Genomic DNA, 18,379 nt, shown 5'->3' on the forward strand with positions numbered 1-18,379 from the left:
GAGTTGTCTTATATTATGCAGATTTTATAATTCATTTCATTTGACATAATTTCGTTCTTTGCTAAATTAAAATAAAATAAATTTTTTTACTTATTATTTTTCAAAAATAAGTTAAATTTAAAATAAAGCAGTTTATTTTGAGACATTGTTAATATTTTTTATAATATTAAATATTTTGTTAAATTAACTTTACAAAGTTCCCAACGCTGGATCTAAAAATAATAATAATAAAAATTTTATTTTCCGCATTGAAAGAATTTCGTATTAATTATTCTTTATATCATTCAAATTCAACTTGTCTTCTTTTTGCATTGTATTTTTATTATATTACTATTTTTTTTGTAACTTTGTAATTACATTGCTTTGTATTACTAATTATTAATGATATGGTTAAATTCATATTTTTTATATTACTTTAATGAATTCATTTCATTGGCTATCAAATTGCAAAAAAATAGGCAACTATTTTTTTTATTTCTTTATTTATCTTTTTTTTATTACTCTCATATTTAATTTCATTTTATTTAAATAATTTCTGTTTTATCTTTATTTGATTATTTTATAAATTCATCATTTCTTTGTTTTACCCTTCCCATTCTGTAATTTTTTATCTCATTTCCCTTTCTCTTCAATAAACTTTAATTTTTTATACGCATCATTGTTTATATTTTTATTTATTTTAATGATTTTTCGTTTAACTTTATTTAGGTGGTTTTTTCTTAATTCTTTGCTGGATTAATTTCGTTATCATATCAACAATCATAAACACGATAAAAAAATAGAGGGTAGTTCCAGACAACTATTTTGGTCGCGTCGCCATTTGATTTTGGTGGCATTTCCCTAAAAATCAAGCTACCAGCTCAAATAAATAAATTATTTTTCGATTGTTGTTTAAAATATTGCAAGCAAAAAATAAAAAAATAAAAAATCAGTGTCCGTGAAAATTGTTCAGTGAACTATTCTTGTCTGCCATCGTCTACAAAGCCTAAGACCCAAGGCACATGAAACAGGTAACAGCCGCCGAGCAAAAACATCACACGGTGTGTATTTCGTTGTTGGTTTTGCACTATAAAATGTCAAAAAAGTATAAAATATTGTGATTTTAGAGTAATATACAAAGTGGCGCAAAATTATTTCGGTTTTTACTAGAATCATTTTTTTTATTAAAATAAAATTTTTAATTATTTCAACAAAAAAAAGTTATTTTAGTAAAAAAAATTATTTTACTAATTAAAAAAACATTATTTTGAAGGATGGAAATCTTTATCTCTACCTTTACGAGATCCATTGCTTGTCTCTTTGTATACTGCAGCTGTCTTATGCTCAAATGTCAAATATGATTGACGTACGACAGCATTTACAAACATTTTAACATCCTCCCATAGGGTGATTAATTTAGTGCCATTTTGTATAAGAAAATATTACAATTATGGGTAATTTCGAATGAAAAAACCCCATTAATAATATTAGAAGCTCGCATCCAGCATACCATAACTTGTATTTTATTACTGCCAACGTGGCAACACCGCTTCAAATGTGTGCAAGTCATGCCTGAATCCGTCTAAAAAATTTGAAATGGAACTACCTTCTATTTTTATTTTTTATTATGATATTAATCCAAGTGCATTGAACAGGTATTAGCAGTAGAGCAAAAACAACTAAATTTATATTACTTTTTTCCTTTAACACCTAGTGAAGCATAAGCCGTCAGCCACGCCTCTTTGGCAACGTAGACGGTTATGAGCTATACATATAGCGCAGCTCGTTCTACATGAAAAGAGTAAAGAGAGTTCTTTTCATCAACAGCAAAGAACAAAAGCAATGTACAGTAGGTTCTGTTTTTATGCGGTAGATACGTTCCGCAAGAAACAGCATAAAAAAAAACAGCATAAAAAAAGCTACTAGTTCTATAGTAAAACTATAGATACGTTTCAAATGCTAAAACCGCATAAATCTGAAATAATGTAATAAAATCGCATAAAAAAGGGCACTAGTCTCATATTATAACTATAGATACGTTCCATAGACCGCGTGAATCTGAAATAATTAAATAAAATCGCATAAACAAAATATTGTATTTTTGAAAATTATATCTTTATTTAAGAAACGTCAGAATCGAAAAATAAATTTAAGTCAGAAATAGAATCAGACAATACCCACATGTTGCGCGTTCGTTTAGGATTTGGCGTAAAATCACTTTCGTCACTTTAGGAAATGTACACGTCTGATCTAGATAGTTATGCAGGCGGTTCCATACTTGTAGGCTTAGCATTTCTGATGTAATCTGTGATGAGTTTTTGCTTAGCTGGTTTAGAATCTTGTTTATATGTACAATTCCCGATAGGTCGACATGCATTTTGTAATTAAAAAAAAAACCGCACTATTTCAAAACCGCATAAAAAAAAGCCGCATAAAAACAGAACCTACTGTATTTTATTATTTTTTTTTTAATCCCTAAAATGAAAAAATCTACAAACAAAATTTGACAACAGGGATACTAAATATTTTTATCTATAAATATTTTTTTCCTTTAACCCCTATTAGAGCACCTCAGGGCATCTCTTTGCGAGAGACCACATAAAATGCGAAATGCCCACTACCTGTTCAGTGCGCCTCGACCTCAACAGCAAAATTCAATCATTGGCGTAACACAAAGCAATAATTTGAAAACAATCAGCTAATACATAAAATAAATTCATATTTCGAAAAAATACCTATTTACTAATTTTAGACTTAAAGCGGTCAAATAATCTTGAGCTTGTAAGCCGCTTTCATAATATATCGACCGGCTTTTAAACGGGCAACATTTTTTAATTATTGAAAATTAACAGCAGCGGTGAGTTATGAGTGTACCGTTCCTTTAGTTAAGCAAACCACTTTTACTTAAAAAGTCTTCACATAAGCGAATTACTAGCTGCACTTACGCCGAATTTGTTAGTCTGATAATTTGTTAGTTTTGATTTACTAAGGCTATTTTTTCTAAACAGAACTTTGTAAAAAATAAAAACGAAAAAACGTAAAAAATTAGAATTAACAAATTTAAAGATTACCGAGCTCAGTGTAAATACAACTACCTCATTTATAAATATTTCACCATATGCTCCTTTTGTCGTTGGAAAATCGAACCTATTGATAATTTTGAAAATTCCAAATAAGACGTTCGAGAGAGTCGAAGTGAAAAAGCGACATATTTTATAAACTTATTTCAATGTCTACAATAGTAAGATGGTAAAATGGTAAAAAGGTAAAAATTCAAATTAAACCAAACGCACAAAATTTGCCTTCAAATTTTTAAAACTCGATCATAAAAATACAAAACTTACATATTATAAGTTATAACAGTCGAAAATAAAAATAAAAACCGCAAAAAATGTGTACTACGAAAACGACTAAAATAAAGTACTTGTAATGAACTAATTCAAAACTTGGGAAATTTTAAAAACTCACAAAAGCATCAATTGAAAAACAAAACATACATAGATACATACATACATAAATATTTTCAATTAAAACTGACAGCTAGACAAAGCGTAGAGAACTACCTCAAATTTTGCATGGGAAAACTGAAAGTTGAAAAAATTACAATTAAAGTATGAAGAACAAAAACAAATACAAAACATTAAACATTAAAGACAGTGCACAGACATAGGACAACTGACAAAAACCAAATACCAAAAAAGAAAAGGGAAATAAATTTAACTTTTTTACAATGCAACAGAAAGCAAAAAATCGCAAATTGATGTAAATTTTGGCATAAAGAACAAATGGCTTAACAGTTTTAGTCACTAAGAGAAATCGCGGAAGTTTGTTTATTCTGAATGTTAAATTTTTCAAAAAATTTAAAAAATGTTTTTCATTTTTATTTTGCTCAGTTACATTTGAGTGAAAAACACATTTTGCTCTATTTTAAATTAAAGGATTTCCAAGGCTTAAATTTTGGGTAGGTAAAATCGTCCAAAATCGCAAAAGCGGCCATTGCGCCCAGCAGAAAGAAGACGAAGAATAGAAGGTGGCGCAAAATTAATCATCCCATTTTGTTTTAATAACTTTTTTACTAAATTAAAAAAATGATTTTGAGTGATGGAAATCTTTATTTAGATCTTTACGCGCTCCACTGCTTGTCTGTTTATATACTGCAGCTGTCTAGCTCACAAGTGTCAAATATGACTAAGACGCCATTTGTGAAAATTATAAATCTTCCGATAGGGTGATTCATTTTGCGGCACCTTGTATTTCTACGAGTATATGATGGAAAGGGTAGTAAGGTACAGCTGCTGAGAGCCAGCGGGACTACACTTTTGGAGTTCCAAGAGGAGTGGGTATTAAAGGGAAAGTTGCTGCCAAATGTGATGGAATAAAAAATTGCGCAGTGAAAAATTGAAGTGACGAACTTGTAGATGAGATGTGTCAAAATAGTCAGTTTTTGTAAAAACAAATAGTTGCAAAGGGTTAATGTAAGCAAAGAATTTAATAAAGCAGAGAACGGAAAGAAAAAGTTATTTGTAGTAAAAAAAATTCATACAAAACTATATCAAATTCACTGCGCGTCGCGCAATCTTCTGTTTTCTTTCAACCAGGAGCTGTTGCGTTATTCTTCGTAAAACGCCTATGCATCCGTATATTTTATTTATTTATTTTTTTTTTCCTTGTTCACTCCTCTCGGGAGCTTAGGGCCTCGCCAAGTTTGCTAGTTCGCGCAGCATCGACCTTCTCCAAGTGTTTTTTGGTCGACCGCGACCTCTGCTCCCTTGCGGGTAGTTTTCTCTATCCATCGCCACTTTCTGCGTTTGATTTGCCGAAGAATGGGTTCCTCGTTCATTAATCTCCACAGTGCGTCGCTACTGCTGGTGTTTGGCCAGAATATTCTGCACATGATGCGGAGGCATTTGTTGATGAAGGATTGAAGCCTCCGTGTGATGGTGTTAGAGACCAGCCATGTTTCGCTTCCGTACAACAATACTGCCTTTACACATGACCCGAATATTCATTTATATGTATATACTAGCTTTAACCCGCCGCCCCGCTCGCGTAGGAGTAGTTTTGAGGGATTTGGGATATGTATGTATATAAAAGAATTACAAACAATAATTTCATAGAAAATAATTTTTTATCAATAACCATAATATTACAATACCCGGCATCCGTTGCTATGCCTCGTTGAATAAAATCAAAACAACCAATCAGAAAAATATCAAGCAAAATTATTTTTATTAATTTTCTATCTCAAACCGTTTTTGAACTTTGCATTTGGGTCATAGTTGAACAGCTTATGCGGATTATGAGGTCTAGAGTGTGCTATAAATAGTGGGAAATAGGAAAAACTAAGATTTTTTAGATTAAATTTAAGCAAATATTCGATTAATAGTGACGAATGAGAGTGGTGGCGCAGCCTAGGGGCTGTGGGAAGGGAGTTCCATCATAAAAACATGCCTATAACCTTCATTGGATGAAAATATTAATGTATACAAATTTTTACGTCATTTGGTGTTGTCGTTTCGTAGTGATGCGCGGACAACGTACAGACATTCACATTTATAGTATAGATTATCATATTTTTTCCTTTAACTCCTATTGGAGCAAATCGCGTCCATAAATATAGAAAAATAAATCAGTTGAGTTTACACCCTTAGCGGCATTTAAACTATGTGGCTTTTAATTTAGGCCAATATTTGAGCGAACGAACTTTTCGAACATCGAAAAAATTCCTTCTCTTGCTTTCGTGCTCATATAACTTTTTTCAATGGCACATTTACATAGAATAATTGTGTTCGAATTTGTTCGAGTCTTATGATTTGACTAGGCATAAATTTTTAAATTTGGTTTACCTAAAATAAGACAGTAAGGCATTTCTAAAGCCTAATCGGCCAAGCGGAAAATCAAAGCGCGTATTTTTGTTTATTTATTTATTTATTCCTTGGAGCAATTCAATTTAATACATTCAATAATTAATTACAAGGTGCAATTCAAATTTATATAAAGGACACAATTTAAAAATGTTCCACTCTCATTCAGAGCATAGGGCGGAGACTAGCCCCTTTCAATGTCTTATTTGACTCCATGAACCAAACCTTTCGCTTTAAATATGCACCGCTCGCACCCACATCATCTTCGGACGACTACGCGCTCTCTCCCCTTGTGGGCGCCACTCGAACGCCATTTTCGCAATATCGGTATTGTCTTTTCGAAGCGCCACCAGCTCCATTTTCTGCTTTTGATTTCCGAGTTGCTGGGCATAGTGTCCGTGAGCGCACAGAGGTCTTCATTTGAAGTGGTGTTTGGCTAGAAAACTCGGCAGATTATTTTTAGGCATTTGTTAATAAAAACAAATAAATTATTGTAGAGCGCGTCAGTGACTTTCCATGTCTCTGCGCCGTACAAAAGGATTGATTTGATGCTTGTGTTTGTCTAATAAATTCAATCTAAATTCAATTAGGAGCCTGCGTAATTAGATTTATTCGCATCAGTATAAACTTATGGAACTAATGTAGGTTTATTTGCTTGATATTATCGACATATGTAAGTTACCAAGGTAGGATTGTATAATGAGACTTCCTACATACAATACTTTGGAAGCTTCTCAGTAGTTCGAGAATTTTACAAAATACAAGGTGGCGCAAAATTAATGATCCAATTTTGTTTTTAAATATTATAATTTTCTTACTAAATAAAGGAAATGATTTTGAGTGATGGAAATCTTTACTTGGACATCCTGCGCTCCATTGCCTGTCTATTTGTATACTACAACTGTCCACTGCAGTTCACAAGCGTTAAAAATTACAAATCTACCAATAGGATGTTTCATTTTGTGTCAACTTGCACATTAGGGAAAATTCCGCGCAGACTATTCTTACGTCGGCCGTGAATTTGAGCGTAACTACCATTTGGTTGGTTCAAATTCAATGCCCACTATAGACATTAAACATGAAATGGTAGAAGCAGTAGTAAAATATCTGCCGCTCGCAGGAAGCAGAAAGCTGTTGTTGTACCTTACTACTCATTTTATCATGCGCTCAAGCATGTCCTCCTCATTCTGCAGTATTCTGATTGACTAAATTCCTATGGTTTAAATATGTTTTAAGTAATTGCATAATTAATCCGCCATCATTATTAATCTAGCGAAAGTTCTAATTTTGCGAAGACTTGAAACATTTATGTGGTAATAAGTAAAAGAAGTAATCTACCGAAAACACAGTCTCCCGGTAACCCTTTCATTTACGAGTATAACGTATTAAAAAAATTAAATTTTAAACATCATACATATGTACATGCATATGCACTTATATACAAACATATTTCGCTTTTATGTGTCGTGCAAGTAAAAAAACGTGTATTTTATATTGTAAATAGAGCCTTTCCATTTAGTGGATGCACACATTGTGCGTCGTGTAAGGACATATTTTCCAATTAATTTTGTTTTTTATGAAACATGCAAGGTAAATAGTTTAGTAAACAACTGCTTTAAACAGAAAACAACTGCTAAAATTTCACATGCGAAAATTTTATGTATTAACGGAAAATAAAAAAATAAAAAATTATTATATTAAAAAAAAAACACCCCACTATATTGAAATTTAAGAGCGCAAATGTTTTAAAACATACCACCTTTTATATTATAATTAAATACGCATGTTTATGGGCGTGAACCATGGAAATATACATATAAACATATGCGCATTTCTTTATAACAATTCATTATTTTAGTTAGTTATTCGGTAATCTCACAGTTGTTTAATCAATTACAGCCATTACAGTATGGCAGTGAAAAAATCAGATTTTGGTACGGTACTTACTATATACCTACATACCTACATACCTACATACATACATGCGTACATGCAAACATTCATACATACATATTTATCAATAGTTATAGCATTGTAATTATTAATCAACATGAATCTCTAATGTAATTACACACACATACATATACACATAAAACTACGTATTGTACGAGTAATATTATTATTAAAAAAATATATAGAATTGTAAATTGATTGTATAACATTCTGGCGTTTCTTTAAATTCATATGAATTTGCTGAGCCTCGCAAGGTAAGTTGTCCCAAATGCCTTGTGACAAACAAAATCAGCTGATCAAGTTGCTGACTTCCCTACCACGGAAAGTTAGAAATCTCACAAATAAGCTTTGTAGGCACAAACATAATCACCAAACAATTTTTGTTGATTTTAACGAATTAACATCAGAGTGCCCTTCCGCCAAACTGTTAATTAACTTTCGCACTTTTCTCGTTACTAAGGCTACCAACTAATTTCAAGTCTGTCTGTTTTGGGTAAGTTGTCGAAAATTGTTTAGTTACTATGTGCGCGCAATCGATCGCGTGTATCGAAGAGAGGTACATACATACATAGGTAGGTAAATAGATTTCTTCCAGCCAAGACAAATGTGTAGTGTGATAAAAAAAATTACTTAATACTGGGTAAAGCACAGCCAAGCAAGCGACGATACCGGTGAACAGCTGACTTTTGCTAGGGGAGCACGTGCCTCCCACTTAATGAGAATTCAAAAATGCGCTTGTATTTGCATAAATAACGTAACCAGTTGAAAAATAGCTCATCGATAACAGTGCTATCAAAAAATTCAACGACGTGTGTTCCCACGGCGGTCGGTTCTACGTTACCGGAACGACCCGGATTTATATCCGGCCAGGGAATGTCACTCCAGCAGCATTCCGCAAACAGGTATGCGGAATGTTTATGCTGCTACCACTACTACAAGTCAACGATGTGATTTGAGAGTGAATAAATATAAATGGAGGCCGCCGTAGCTGTTGTTGTTGTTGTAGCTGCATAAACAATCCCCATACTTACATAAGGGGAATACTGCTGGAGTGACAGTCCTTGGCCGGATATACCATAAATATAAATTGCCAGTAATCTTTTAATTCACATTCGTATTTTGAACACAAAAACTTTCGCAATATCTAAGAGTTAAAATTTAGTAGATGTAAGCCATTCTGTGTAAGTAACATCCAATCTGTATTTGCACTAAAATGGATACAAATACGAGTTTTCGAAGTATCTGAATAACATCGTCATCTAGAGGGCCAATGTTTTTGGAAAAGTATAACCTATGATTAGAGAGTACCGGGAATGTTTAAATAAAACAAAACAGAGTTAAATTTCAGGCAAATTGATTTTATCTCCTTCAAAATATGACCCGTCTGAAGCAAGACACATGCTCCAACATTTAACCCAGTCCTCCATGCACCCCTGGTAGGCCGTCGAAGAGATGGCCTTTAGCTCCTTCGTCGCATTCCTTTAATCGCCTCTATCGGCTGAAATCTCCTTCCACGAAGTGGTAACTCCAACTTGGAAAACAAAAAGAGTCCACGGAATCATATCAAGTGTGTGGGCAAATAGTCTAGCACAATTTGGGCTCGGTGCGATGGCGCGTTATCATCATGCAAAATCCAAGAATTGTTTGCCCACATTTCCGGCCGTTTACGACGTACAGCATTTCAAAAATGATCCGATGGCGGTAAAAAGTGACAGATGTGTGTCTTACAGTCCTACCAACATAAGAAAAAAATACGAACCGGTTCTCACGCGCGGTTCGTTTAAATCAAACATTCCCAGGGTACGTTTTCATCTGACCAACATGTCTTGAATATGAGCCGTAGATATTTAATATTTCCAGGAAACAAGTTCGGGGAACTCCAGAAGTAAAAATTAGTGAAAGAAATCGTCTATCGTTCTGGTACGCTTTGCAATTTTAAAGTTATTACGTAAATTTGCCAAGCAAGTAAAACCAGCACATTGAAAAACAGATACCGAAAATTAGTTTGCGGAAAAAATTAAAGCGAAAGCAGTAAAAACTTATTTATTTATTTATGTAATGCTTAGCATCATAATATGTCTCATGATAGTCTAAGGGTTATGCCATGCGTGACAAGTCATCGAAAGAAGCAAGGAGATATGTAACTTCAAGTGTTGAGTCAGAATAGAATAAGAATTCTGTAGAGAGCAACTTAGTGTGAATGGCGTAATGAGTGGCGTATCGGGCTGAGGGTCCTGCATACAGAATGAGGTCACACAAATGTGACTGTTAATTTAAAAAGTCATTGGAAAAATCAGCGGAGGTCGCCGACGATTTTCCAAGTCATGCATGCAGCTTGCATAGTGTTACGTGTCTGTTTCCAACTGGGTACTTATATTACACATATGTATGTATGTATGGTATTAAGAGGTTTTAATGTGCGATTAGATATCAATGCCATTCCTGAAACTTTTGATATGATCACTCATATGACGAAAATGCTTAAGCAAATATACATACATACGTAGATACATATGTACATAGATGTGTACTTGTTTATATGAATTTGGTTTTGGCGTGATTGCGTGACTTAATTCACTGAGCAAGCCCGTAGTTCAAAATTAACACCATGCAGCTAAAAAATACATACATACAAAGGTAAACATTGTCTTATCATAAAACTGCTAACTTTTTGCCGGGGAGAATATTTGGCTATAATATTATTTGTGTTATCGTTTCCTGCCAAATTGAACGAATATTGTTAGCTGCTCGAAAAGTTAATTGTAATCAATTTCGATAACCGTATTCACTATCAATGTGAATGATTTTATAAAAGGGTCTAAAAATGTATGCCCAACCAGCTACATAGTTTTTATGAAGCACGCGTTATTTGATAATACTAGTTTTTATGGCTATGGTTAAATTAAAATGATCAAAAAAACAAAACATTGTATGCCTTACTGCAAATTAAAGCCTTTGCGGAGCAAACAAATTGTCTATGCATCGTAGTATAAATAGATGTGGACATACATGTGAAATGTTTCTCAGAGCTGAGAACTTCTTATTTGCATTCTTTACAAAAAAATGTCCACATATTCATACACCCGCCAAGAGGGTACCTCGTATTAAAACGAAATATAAACTTCATTACAGCTCATTGTGGGCTATTTTTACTGGTATCAACTCCTTCCAGGAAGCATAACAGTTATGAGCATATGGAGGGACATTTTTGATGGTAATATTTAGTGTAACACCAAACCAGGAAGCTTCTCCTGTTTTAATACTTATCGGTTTGGAAATCTTGGTAATAAAAGATATTCATGATTGCCCCCACTCAAATAATTCGCAGACTGTCTCTTGGACCTTGGTGGAAGGGTAGAGTTCTCAAGACTTTCTATTTACAAGGTGATGCAAAAGTAATCATCAACAAATCAGTCAGACCACATAATCAGACTTCCTACAATATTTTAGAAGCTTTTCAGTAGTTCGTAAATTTTGCAAAATACAAGGTGGCGTAAAATTAATCATCCAATTTTTTTTAAATAACTTTTTCACTAGAAAAAAAATTATTTTAAATCATGGAAATCTGTATTTTGATCTTTACGCGCTCCATTTCTTGTCTGTTCATATACTCCAGCTGTCTAGTTTACAAGTGTCAAATATGATGGACGTCCAACAAGTCTAATGCTACTTGGACCGTTCGCTCGTAAGGCTCAAATGATGGGTGAACGATGGAAAATTTATTTTTCTCCAAGCGGCAACTATTCCTTGTGCCTTTTAAAAAACTTTTAGTTTTATCTATACACAATTTTTGTATCCCCTACTGTCAGAATTATCCCTAATTTTTTTTTTAATTTTTAACCCACATCTACATCTCCTATAGATTTTGTGAAAAAAGCATCTGTTAAAACAGAAGTTTCAGGTGGAAACGAATATCCACTGTTAAAGCATATCTGTCTCACCGAGTTTCTTGTCGTTACTGTCTTAACATCTACTGTCAATTAAATTTTCATTTTAACGTGCCATTTTCATCCGCGAATACAACGATCCGATTCACTTCATGGTGAGATGGTTTAAAGGTGAGCTCTTTAGCAGACCGTTATTCGCATCTGAGCAAACTTGACAGAATCAGCTGATGTGCACTTGGGGTGCGCTTACAAAAAAACTGAGATCGTGCTGGTGATGTACGAAAATAATCAACCAAGGACACTTCGTTGCCGTGCGAACAACGACTGATTGGACGAGTGTGTGAATATGTGAAATGATTAGTCAAACTTCGGCTGGCGATATAATCATGTTAGTTATATACGAAAAAATCAACCAAGCATTTTCCCAAGGCGAATTGAGTACTCTTGAGAAGTTCATCATCCTTGATATTCGCTCATATTGCTTCGTTGCTATTGAAGAACGACTGATTGTGTGAAATGATCGGCTGCCGAATCCTCAAGCGACAATTTTCTTTTTCACCACAGCTAAATAGCAAACTTGGTCGTTTCCACGACAGTCGGTTCTACGTTACCGAAACGACCCGGATTTATATCCGGCCAAGGACTGTCACTCCAGCAGCATTCCCCATATGTAAGTATGGGGAATGTTTATGCTACTACAACAACAGCAAACTTGGTAATCTCTTATCCTTGGATTAACTTGATGCGGTTTTGAAAATGAAATGCTAAGACAGCAGGTTGCACACATGAGAAAACGGGACAAAGCCAACAGAAATTGGCCAGATGTGAAGACACATTTAGTAGAAGGTACCGATGTGGGATTATAATAAATAAATTCTATGAATAGCTACTTTAATTGTACTTCAGACCGCTGAAATCGGAGCCCTTATTAAAAAAAAAAACACACCGTCTATGTGTGTCTATTGTGAATTTGCCTCAAACATTTGATTTTGTAAAACGACGACACAGTGCTGTCAAAGAAAAATTTCACATGTGAATTGAATGAGGATTCTGGACTTGATTTTCATATTTGGATAAAAGTTGTCAACAAAAAAATTGTAAATATTAGCGTAAATTTTAAGGAGGATGTCATTTACGTCACGTCTCTGTCGTGTTATCAATTCATCCGCGCACGTGCAACGTTATGCAACGCGTGCTCTCGGTAGCCCGCAGACGGGGTGGTCATTTCGGTGGAACCAACACTTGGGAAGAAATAGTAAGCCATTTGTCCTTGAAAACATTGAAAATCAGAATTCTCTAAGTACCACCATCTTGCAGGTCTTCAATTCGCGCGATGTGTGAGCTCGGAATCGGCATCTGCGACAGTAGATGAAAAATCACGTTTTCACACAATAATCAGACAAACAGAAAAGCCGGTAGGCGAAGTTGATAAGCATGAATTCCAAGCAGAAACACGTATGCTTTTGGATATTGTAGCTCGCTCATTGTATTCGGAAAACGAAGTCTTTGTGCGTGAATTAATTTCAAACGCTAGCGATGCGTTGGAAAAATTTCGTTACACCGTTCATACAGCGGGAGAAAATGAGAAAAATTACGAAGCTACCGATCGTCCATTGGAGATCCATATTGCTACTGAAAAACAGTCGATGCAATTAACGATTCAGGTAAAACGTTGTAAATATATTCATATATGTATTACGAAAGAGATTCAATAAAAATACTTTCTCAGGATACCGGCATTGGCATGACGCGCGAGGAGCTTATTAATAATCTAGGTATGATAGCTCGTAGCGGTTCTAAAAAATTTCTAGAGCAAATAAAAGAGGAAGGTGGCGGCGCAGAAAACCCATCAAATATTATTGGTCAATTCGGAGTTGGCTTCTATTCCGCTTTCATGGTGGCAGATAAAGTGGAAGTATTTACGCGCTCTTCGAAAGTGAATTCACAGGGATTGCGTTGGGCATCCGATGGTTCTGGATCATACGAAATTCAAGAGGCTGATGGTGTGTCACATGGTACTAAAATTGTCATACATTTAAAACCCGAGTGCAGAGAATATGCCGATGAAGATCGCATTAGAGGTTAATATAATATATTAAACCATTGTTTAAAAAAAAATTAACCGATAATTACCTAAAAATTTAGCGGTGATCAAAAAGTATAGTAACTTTGTCGGTTCACCAATTTTCCTAAACGGTCAGCGCGCCAACGATATTCAGCCATTGTGGCTGATGGAACCGAAAGATGTATCGCAAGAGCAGCATAATGAATTCTACCGATTCATTGGTAATACCTTTGACACGCCGCGTTTTGTGCTGCATTATAAGGTATTTTAAAGCAGTGCAAGTTGAAATGTAACTAAATTTGCTAATTTTACAATTACACTCAGACTGATGTACCACTTAGTATACGCGCTTTGTTATATTTCCCTGAAGGCAAACCAGGTTTATTCGATTTGACGCGTGATGCCAATGTGGGAGTTGCACTTTACACTCGTAAAGTTTTAATCCAATCGAAAACCGACAATCTGGTACCTAAATGGCTACGATTCATAAAAGGTTAATTATAGATACCGATTAATACATATTTATGTTACAATCAACATGAACCTTGATTTACTCCTTTAACTTTTTGCAGGTGTCGTTGATTCCGAAGATATTCCTCTGAATCTAAGTCGTGAACTGTTACAGAATAGCGCGTTGATCAAGTGAGTGATTAAGTGTTACTCACATTTTCTCTCTCGAAAATAAATTGTATATAATTTTTATAGAAAACTTTCCAACGTGCTGGCAAGTCGTGTATTGCGCTTTCTGCAGGAACGTGCCAATAAGCAACCTGAAGAATATGCTGCATTTTACAAGGATTACGGTCTATTTCTCAAAGAAGGAATTGTTACATCAAATGATCACAATGAAAAGGAAAACATTGCTAAACTTTTGCGGTTTGAATCATCTAAGAATGCCGATGGCAATCGTATATCCCTTGTAGACTATTGTACTAATGTTGGTGACCAAAAAGATATATATTATCTAGCTGCACCAAATCGCATTCTCGCTGAATCGTCTCCTTATTATGAAAGCTTGAAAAAACGTGGCGTTGAAGTGTTGTTCTGTTACGAGCCCTACGATGAGCTGGTTCTTATGCAATTGGGTACGTTCCAAAGCAAAAAACTAGTATCTGTTGAAAAAGAAATGCGTGAGGATGGCACAGCCGAAAAGATTACTGACTACGGGGAAGGTAGTTTGTTGCATTCACAGATAGATGAACTCTTGCCTTGGATACAAGAGCAATTGAAGGGTAAAGTGGCGAATGTAAAAGTGACAACACGCCTAGACACGCATCCCTGTGTTATTACAGTCGAAGAAATGGCTGCAGCACGACATTTTATCCGCACCCAAAGTCATCAGTTGCCTGAAGAAAATCGCTTTGCCCTACTGCAACCACAATTAGAGATAAATCCCAAGTAATGATAAAAAATAAATCTTTCTTATGAAACGCAATTTTGACAGTAATATTACCATATTTCCTTTCCTTAATAGACACGAAATCATTAAGAAGCTGAATAAACTACGTACAAGTGATCCTGAGCTTGCGGAATTGGTTACTCAACAGCTTTTCGCAAATGCTATGGTCGGCGCTGGATTAGCTGAAGATCCGCGTACGCTTCTGGTCACCATGAATAATTTATTGACAAAAGCTTTAGAAAAGCATTAGAAAATGTAGCTTACGTGTGTGTAATAGAATATATTAGCCATACTTTTTTATTGAAAAAAAATTCTTGTTTTTGGTAGGTACGAAAATAAAACAAAAGATGGAACATTTAGTATAGTGGATGTACAAAATAAAATAAATCAGAATAAATTTAATATTTAGAATTGTGCATATGTTATTTAATATATGTAAGGGGAGTGATGTTTGTTGATTGGTAAAATGTAACTTGAATGGAGATCAAATGATTAAACGAGCTTTATTCCGGAGTATGTAAATGTATATATGTATTTCTCACTAAGTTTAACCTATTTTTAGATTTTGTTGATGATAGATAGATAGATTTATATCAAGCCAAAGATTACCATGACTATTCGATTTTTATAATTTCTGAATTTTTTTTTTTAATTTTTTGAACAATAAATTTTATTCTTGCACATCATCAAGTCAGCTTATTCTTAGATTTCTGTGTGCGAGACCGATTTGAAGTTCTTGAAAACATTTCAAACAATTGAATAAAATTATTTTGTTGGCTTTTCTTTCGAAGACTTTTGCTGGTTATCAAAAAATTCCTGCTTTTCATAAAAATGGAGCCACCTAAAGACAAATGGAATTTGGTGCTATTAATATTTATTGTACACGGTATTGGGACGTTAATGCCATGGAATATGTTCATTACCGCTAAAAGCTATTTTGTTGACTACAAGCTAGAAAATGATTCAAACTCAACGAGTGCTTCAAATTATGCAGCGAATTTCCTCCAATACATGGGCTTCGCAGCGCAAATTCCGAATGTGGTATTTAACTGGCTAAATATATTCCTCAACTTGGGTGGAAATTTGTCAATACGAATGGGGATTAGCATACTGGTGGAGTTGGTATTATTCGTGATAACGGTTGTTATGGCCATGATCGACTCGTCAAGCTGGCCGGGAGGCTTCTTTTGGATAACAATGGCTAGTGTGGTTATCTTAAATATTGCTGCGGCTGTTTATCAGAATACCATATACGGAATGGTTGCAACGTTCCCCTTTCGATACACTGGCGGCGTTATATTGGGGTGCAATATATGCGGCCTCTTCGTATCTTTAATAAGCATTGCGAGCAATTACATATTTTCTACAATAAGGACAGCAGCAATCTATTACTTCATAACAGCGATGGTGGTTTTACTGCTGTGCTTCGACACGTTTTTTGCATTGCCACTAAACAAATTCTTCATATACAACCAACTTTCAAGAAAAAAAGACGACGATGAAGGTGTAAAAAACTCGGAAATACCATATTGGACTATCTTTAAAACAGCATCCATGCAACTGTACAATGTTTTCATGCTTTTCTTCGTAACATTAGCAGTTTTTCCTGCTGTGCATTCCGATATCAAGGTCTCATCGCCGGACTTCTTCATAAAAGATCCTATTATGTTTATTCAGTATACGTGTTTTTTAACTTTTAACCTATTTGCAATGCTTGGAAGTTTGACATCGTATTGGATTCAATGGCCTGGACCAAAATATTTGATCATAGCTGTTTCTTCACGCTTGGTGTTTTTACCGCTATTCCTGTTCTGTAATTATTTGCCCCTCAATGTTGAGAGGCACCTGCCAGTTCTTATAGGCAATGATTGGGTTTACTGGATAATCGCCGTCATAATGTCTTATACCTCTGGTTATTTCAGTGCTTTGGCGATGATGTATGCACCACAGACTGTTGAGCCAAAATACCAAGTCAAAGCTGGAATGTTTGCTGGGGCAATGCTCATAAGTGGAATATTCTGCGGTATTTTATTTTCATTCTTGACTCCTTACTTAGTTTAAAATATAACATTTGTATGAAAATCCTAAGTGAAAATGTATATATACGGTTTTATAAATAAATACAATTTTGACAAACTTTTAGATTGAAATATTAAATAATTTAGTTCAAATTTGAGCTAATTTATTTCCAGCAATAATTAAACAATTGGAGAATCATCCAAATATACCCAATAACTTGAGAATCTATAATATAAAAATGAATCGCAAAATGTGTTGGTAAGCGCATAACTCAACAACGCATGGACCAATCTTAACAATTCTTTTTTTTAAATGTTCCTTGAAGTCCAAGGATGGTTTTTACGGCGAGAAAAATTCGAATAATTTCCAGGAAACCCCTAAAACAGCCCTTTTCCCCCATACAAATATTGCGCGTTCGTGTGTGTCCGTGTTCGCGTTGGAAGTGATAATATCAAGGACCCGACCAAATTGAAAAGTCAAAAAAATGTAAGAGCTATAGATTTGATTGGCCTCGCAATATTCTTTCAGAACGAATTAAGGGGTAACACCACTGTACACGCGTAAAATAAACACGATTTTTAAAGAATTTTTTTGTATAGAAGAAAAGGGAAAACAATCACTCTGATTTGGGAAGTTATTACTTATATACTAAAATACAAAACTACAAAGTTTGACCGAAAAATTTTACAAAATGGCGGCATTGGAGACATTTTTGTAATGTGGTTTCTCTTGAAGGAGCTCCGCGGCACGCAGCACAGAGGGTGCAAATTTTAATCTGGAACAAAGAAACATTTTTTTTCTTAATCTAGATAAGAATAGCTAGAGAAACACGTAGGGGATTTAAAAAATATTTATTTTTGTGGAATTAGCAAGCATTTGAAGGAAAAAACTCTATTTTGGACTAAAAAAACGGCACTTAAATAATTATAACAATCGTTTAAATTAATTTATCGAAAATCCCCTACGCTCTTCTCTTAAGAAGGTTATTATACAGACGTAGTGAAAAACCTGATTAAAAATATTTAAAATTGTTTGAGTTATGCTGCGTGCCAATTTCAGAAAACGTGTTTTGAGAAAAACGCGTTTAAAGTTTGGAAATTTGGAGAAGTCGTTAGGTAGCAGTCACTAACGCTTGGTTAAAAGCTTAAAATATTTATGAAATAAACTTCGGTAACGTATAAAACTTTTTGTTCTGTATTTAAAAAGGTTCAAA

General features: G+C 34.4%; 2 protein-coding genes across 2 annotated transcripts; both read left to right on the forward strand.

Moving 5' to 3' along the window:
• The first annotated feature begins 12,661 nt into the window (after nucleotides 1-12,661).
• LOC129244913 (heat shock protein 75 kDa, mitochondrial) lies at nucleotides 12,662-15,558 on the forward strand. The gene is made up of 8 exons (XM_054882820.1): nucleotides 12,662-12,938; nucleotides 13,001-13,347; nucleotides 13,413-13,764; nucleotides 13,829-14,010; nucleotides 14,073-14,241; nucleotides 14,321-14,390; nucleotides 14,454-15,146; nucleotides 15,223-15,558. The coding sequence occupies exons 1-8, from the start codon at nucleotides 12,809-12,811 to the stop codon at nucleotides 15,395-15,397; spliced, it is 2,118 nt and encodes a 705-aa protein (XP_054738795.1). The 5' UTR covers nucleotides 12,662-12,808; the 3' UTR covers nucleotides 15,398-15,558.
• A 277-nt stretch (nucleotides 15,559-15,835) lies between these two features.
• LOC129244914 (equilibrative nucleoside transporter 1-like) lies at nucleotides 15,836-17,242 on the forward strand. Its single transcript, XM_054882821.1, has one exon. It carries the CDS (start codon nucleotides 15,979-15,981, stop codon nucleotides 17,206-17,208), a length of 1,230 nt encoding a protein of 409 aa, XP_054738796.1. The 5' UTR covers nucleotides 15,836-15,978; the 3' UTR covers nucleotides 17,209-17,242.
• The last annotated feature ends 1,137 nt before the right edge of the window (nucleotides 17,243-18,379 follow it).

This window comes from Anastrepha obliqua, chromosome 4, assembly GCF_027943255.1.
Source record: "Anastrepha obliqua isolate idAnaObli1 chromosome 4, idAnaObli1_1.0, whole genome shotgun sequence".
Lineage (NCBI taxonomy): Eukaryota > Metazoa > Arthropoda > Insecta > Diptera > Tephritidae > Anastrepha > Anastrepha obliqua.

Bases quoted from the DNA above. Each gene is read 5' to 3' on its own strand.
- LOC129244914 (XM_054882821.1), top strand. From the start codon at position 15,979: ATGGAGCCACCTAAAGACAAATGGAATTTGGTGCTATTAATATTTATT.
- LOC129244913 (XM_054882820.1), top strand. From the start codon at position 12,809: ATGTCATTTACGTCACGTCTCTGTCGTGTTATCAATTCATCCGCGCAC. The intron at 12,939-13,000 runs GTAAGCCATTTG...ACCATCTTGCAG, and splicing joins CCAACACTTGGGAAGAAATA to GTCTTCAATTCGCGCGATGT. The intron at 14,242-14,320 runs GTTAATTATAGA...AACTTTTTGCAG, and splicing joins ATGGCTACGATTCATAAAAG to GTGTCGTTGATTCCGAAGAT.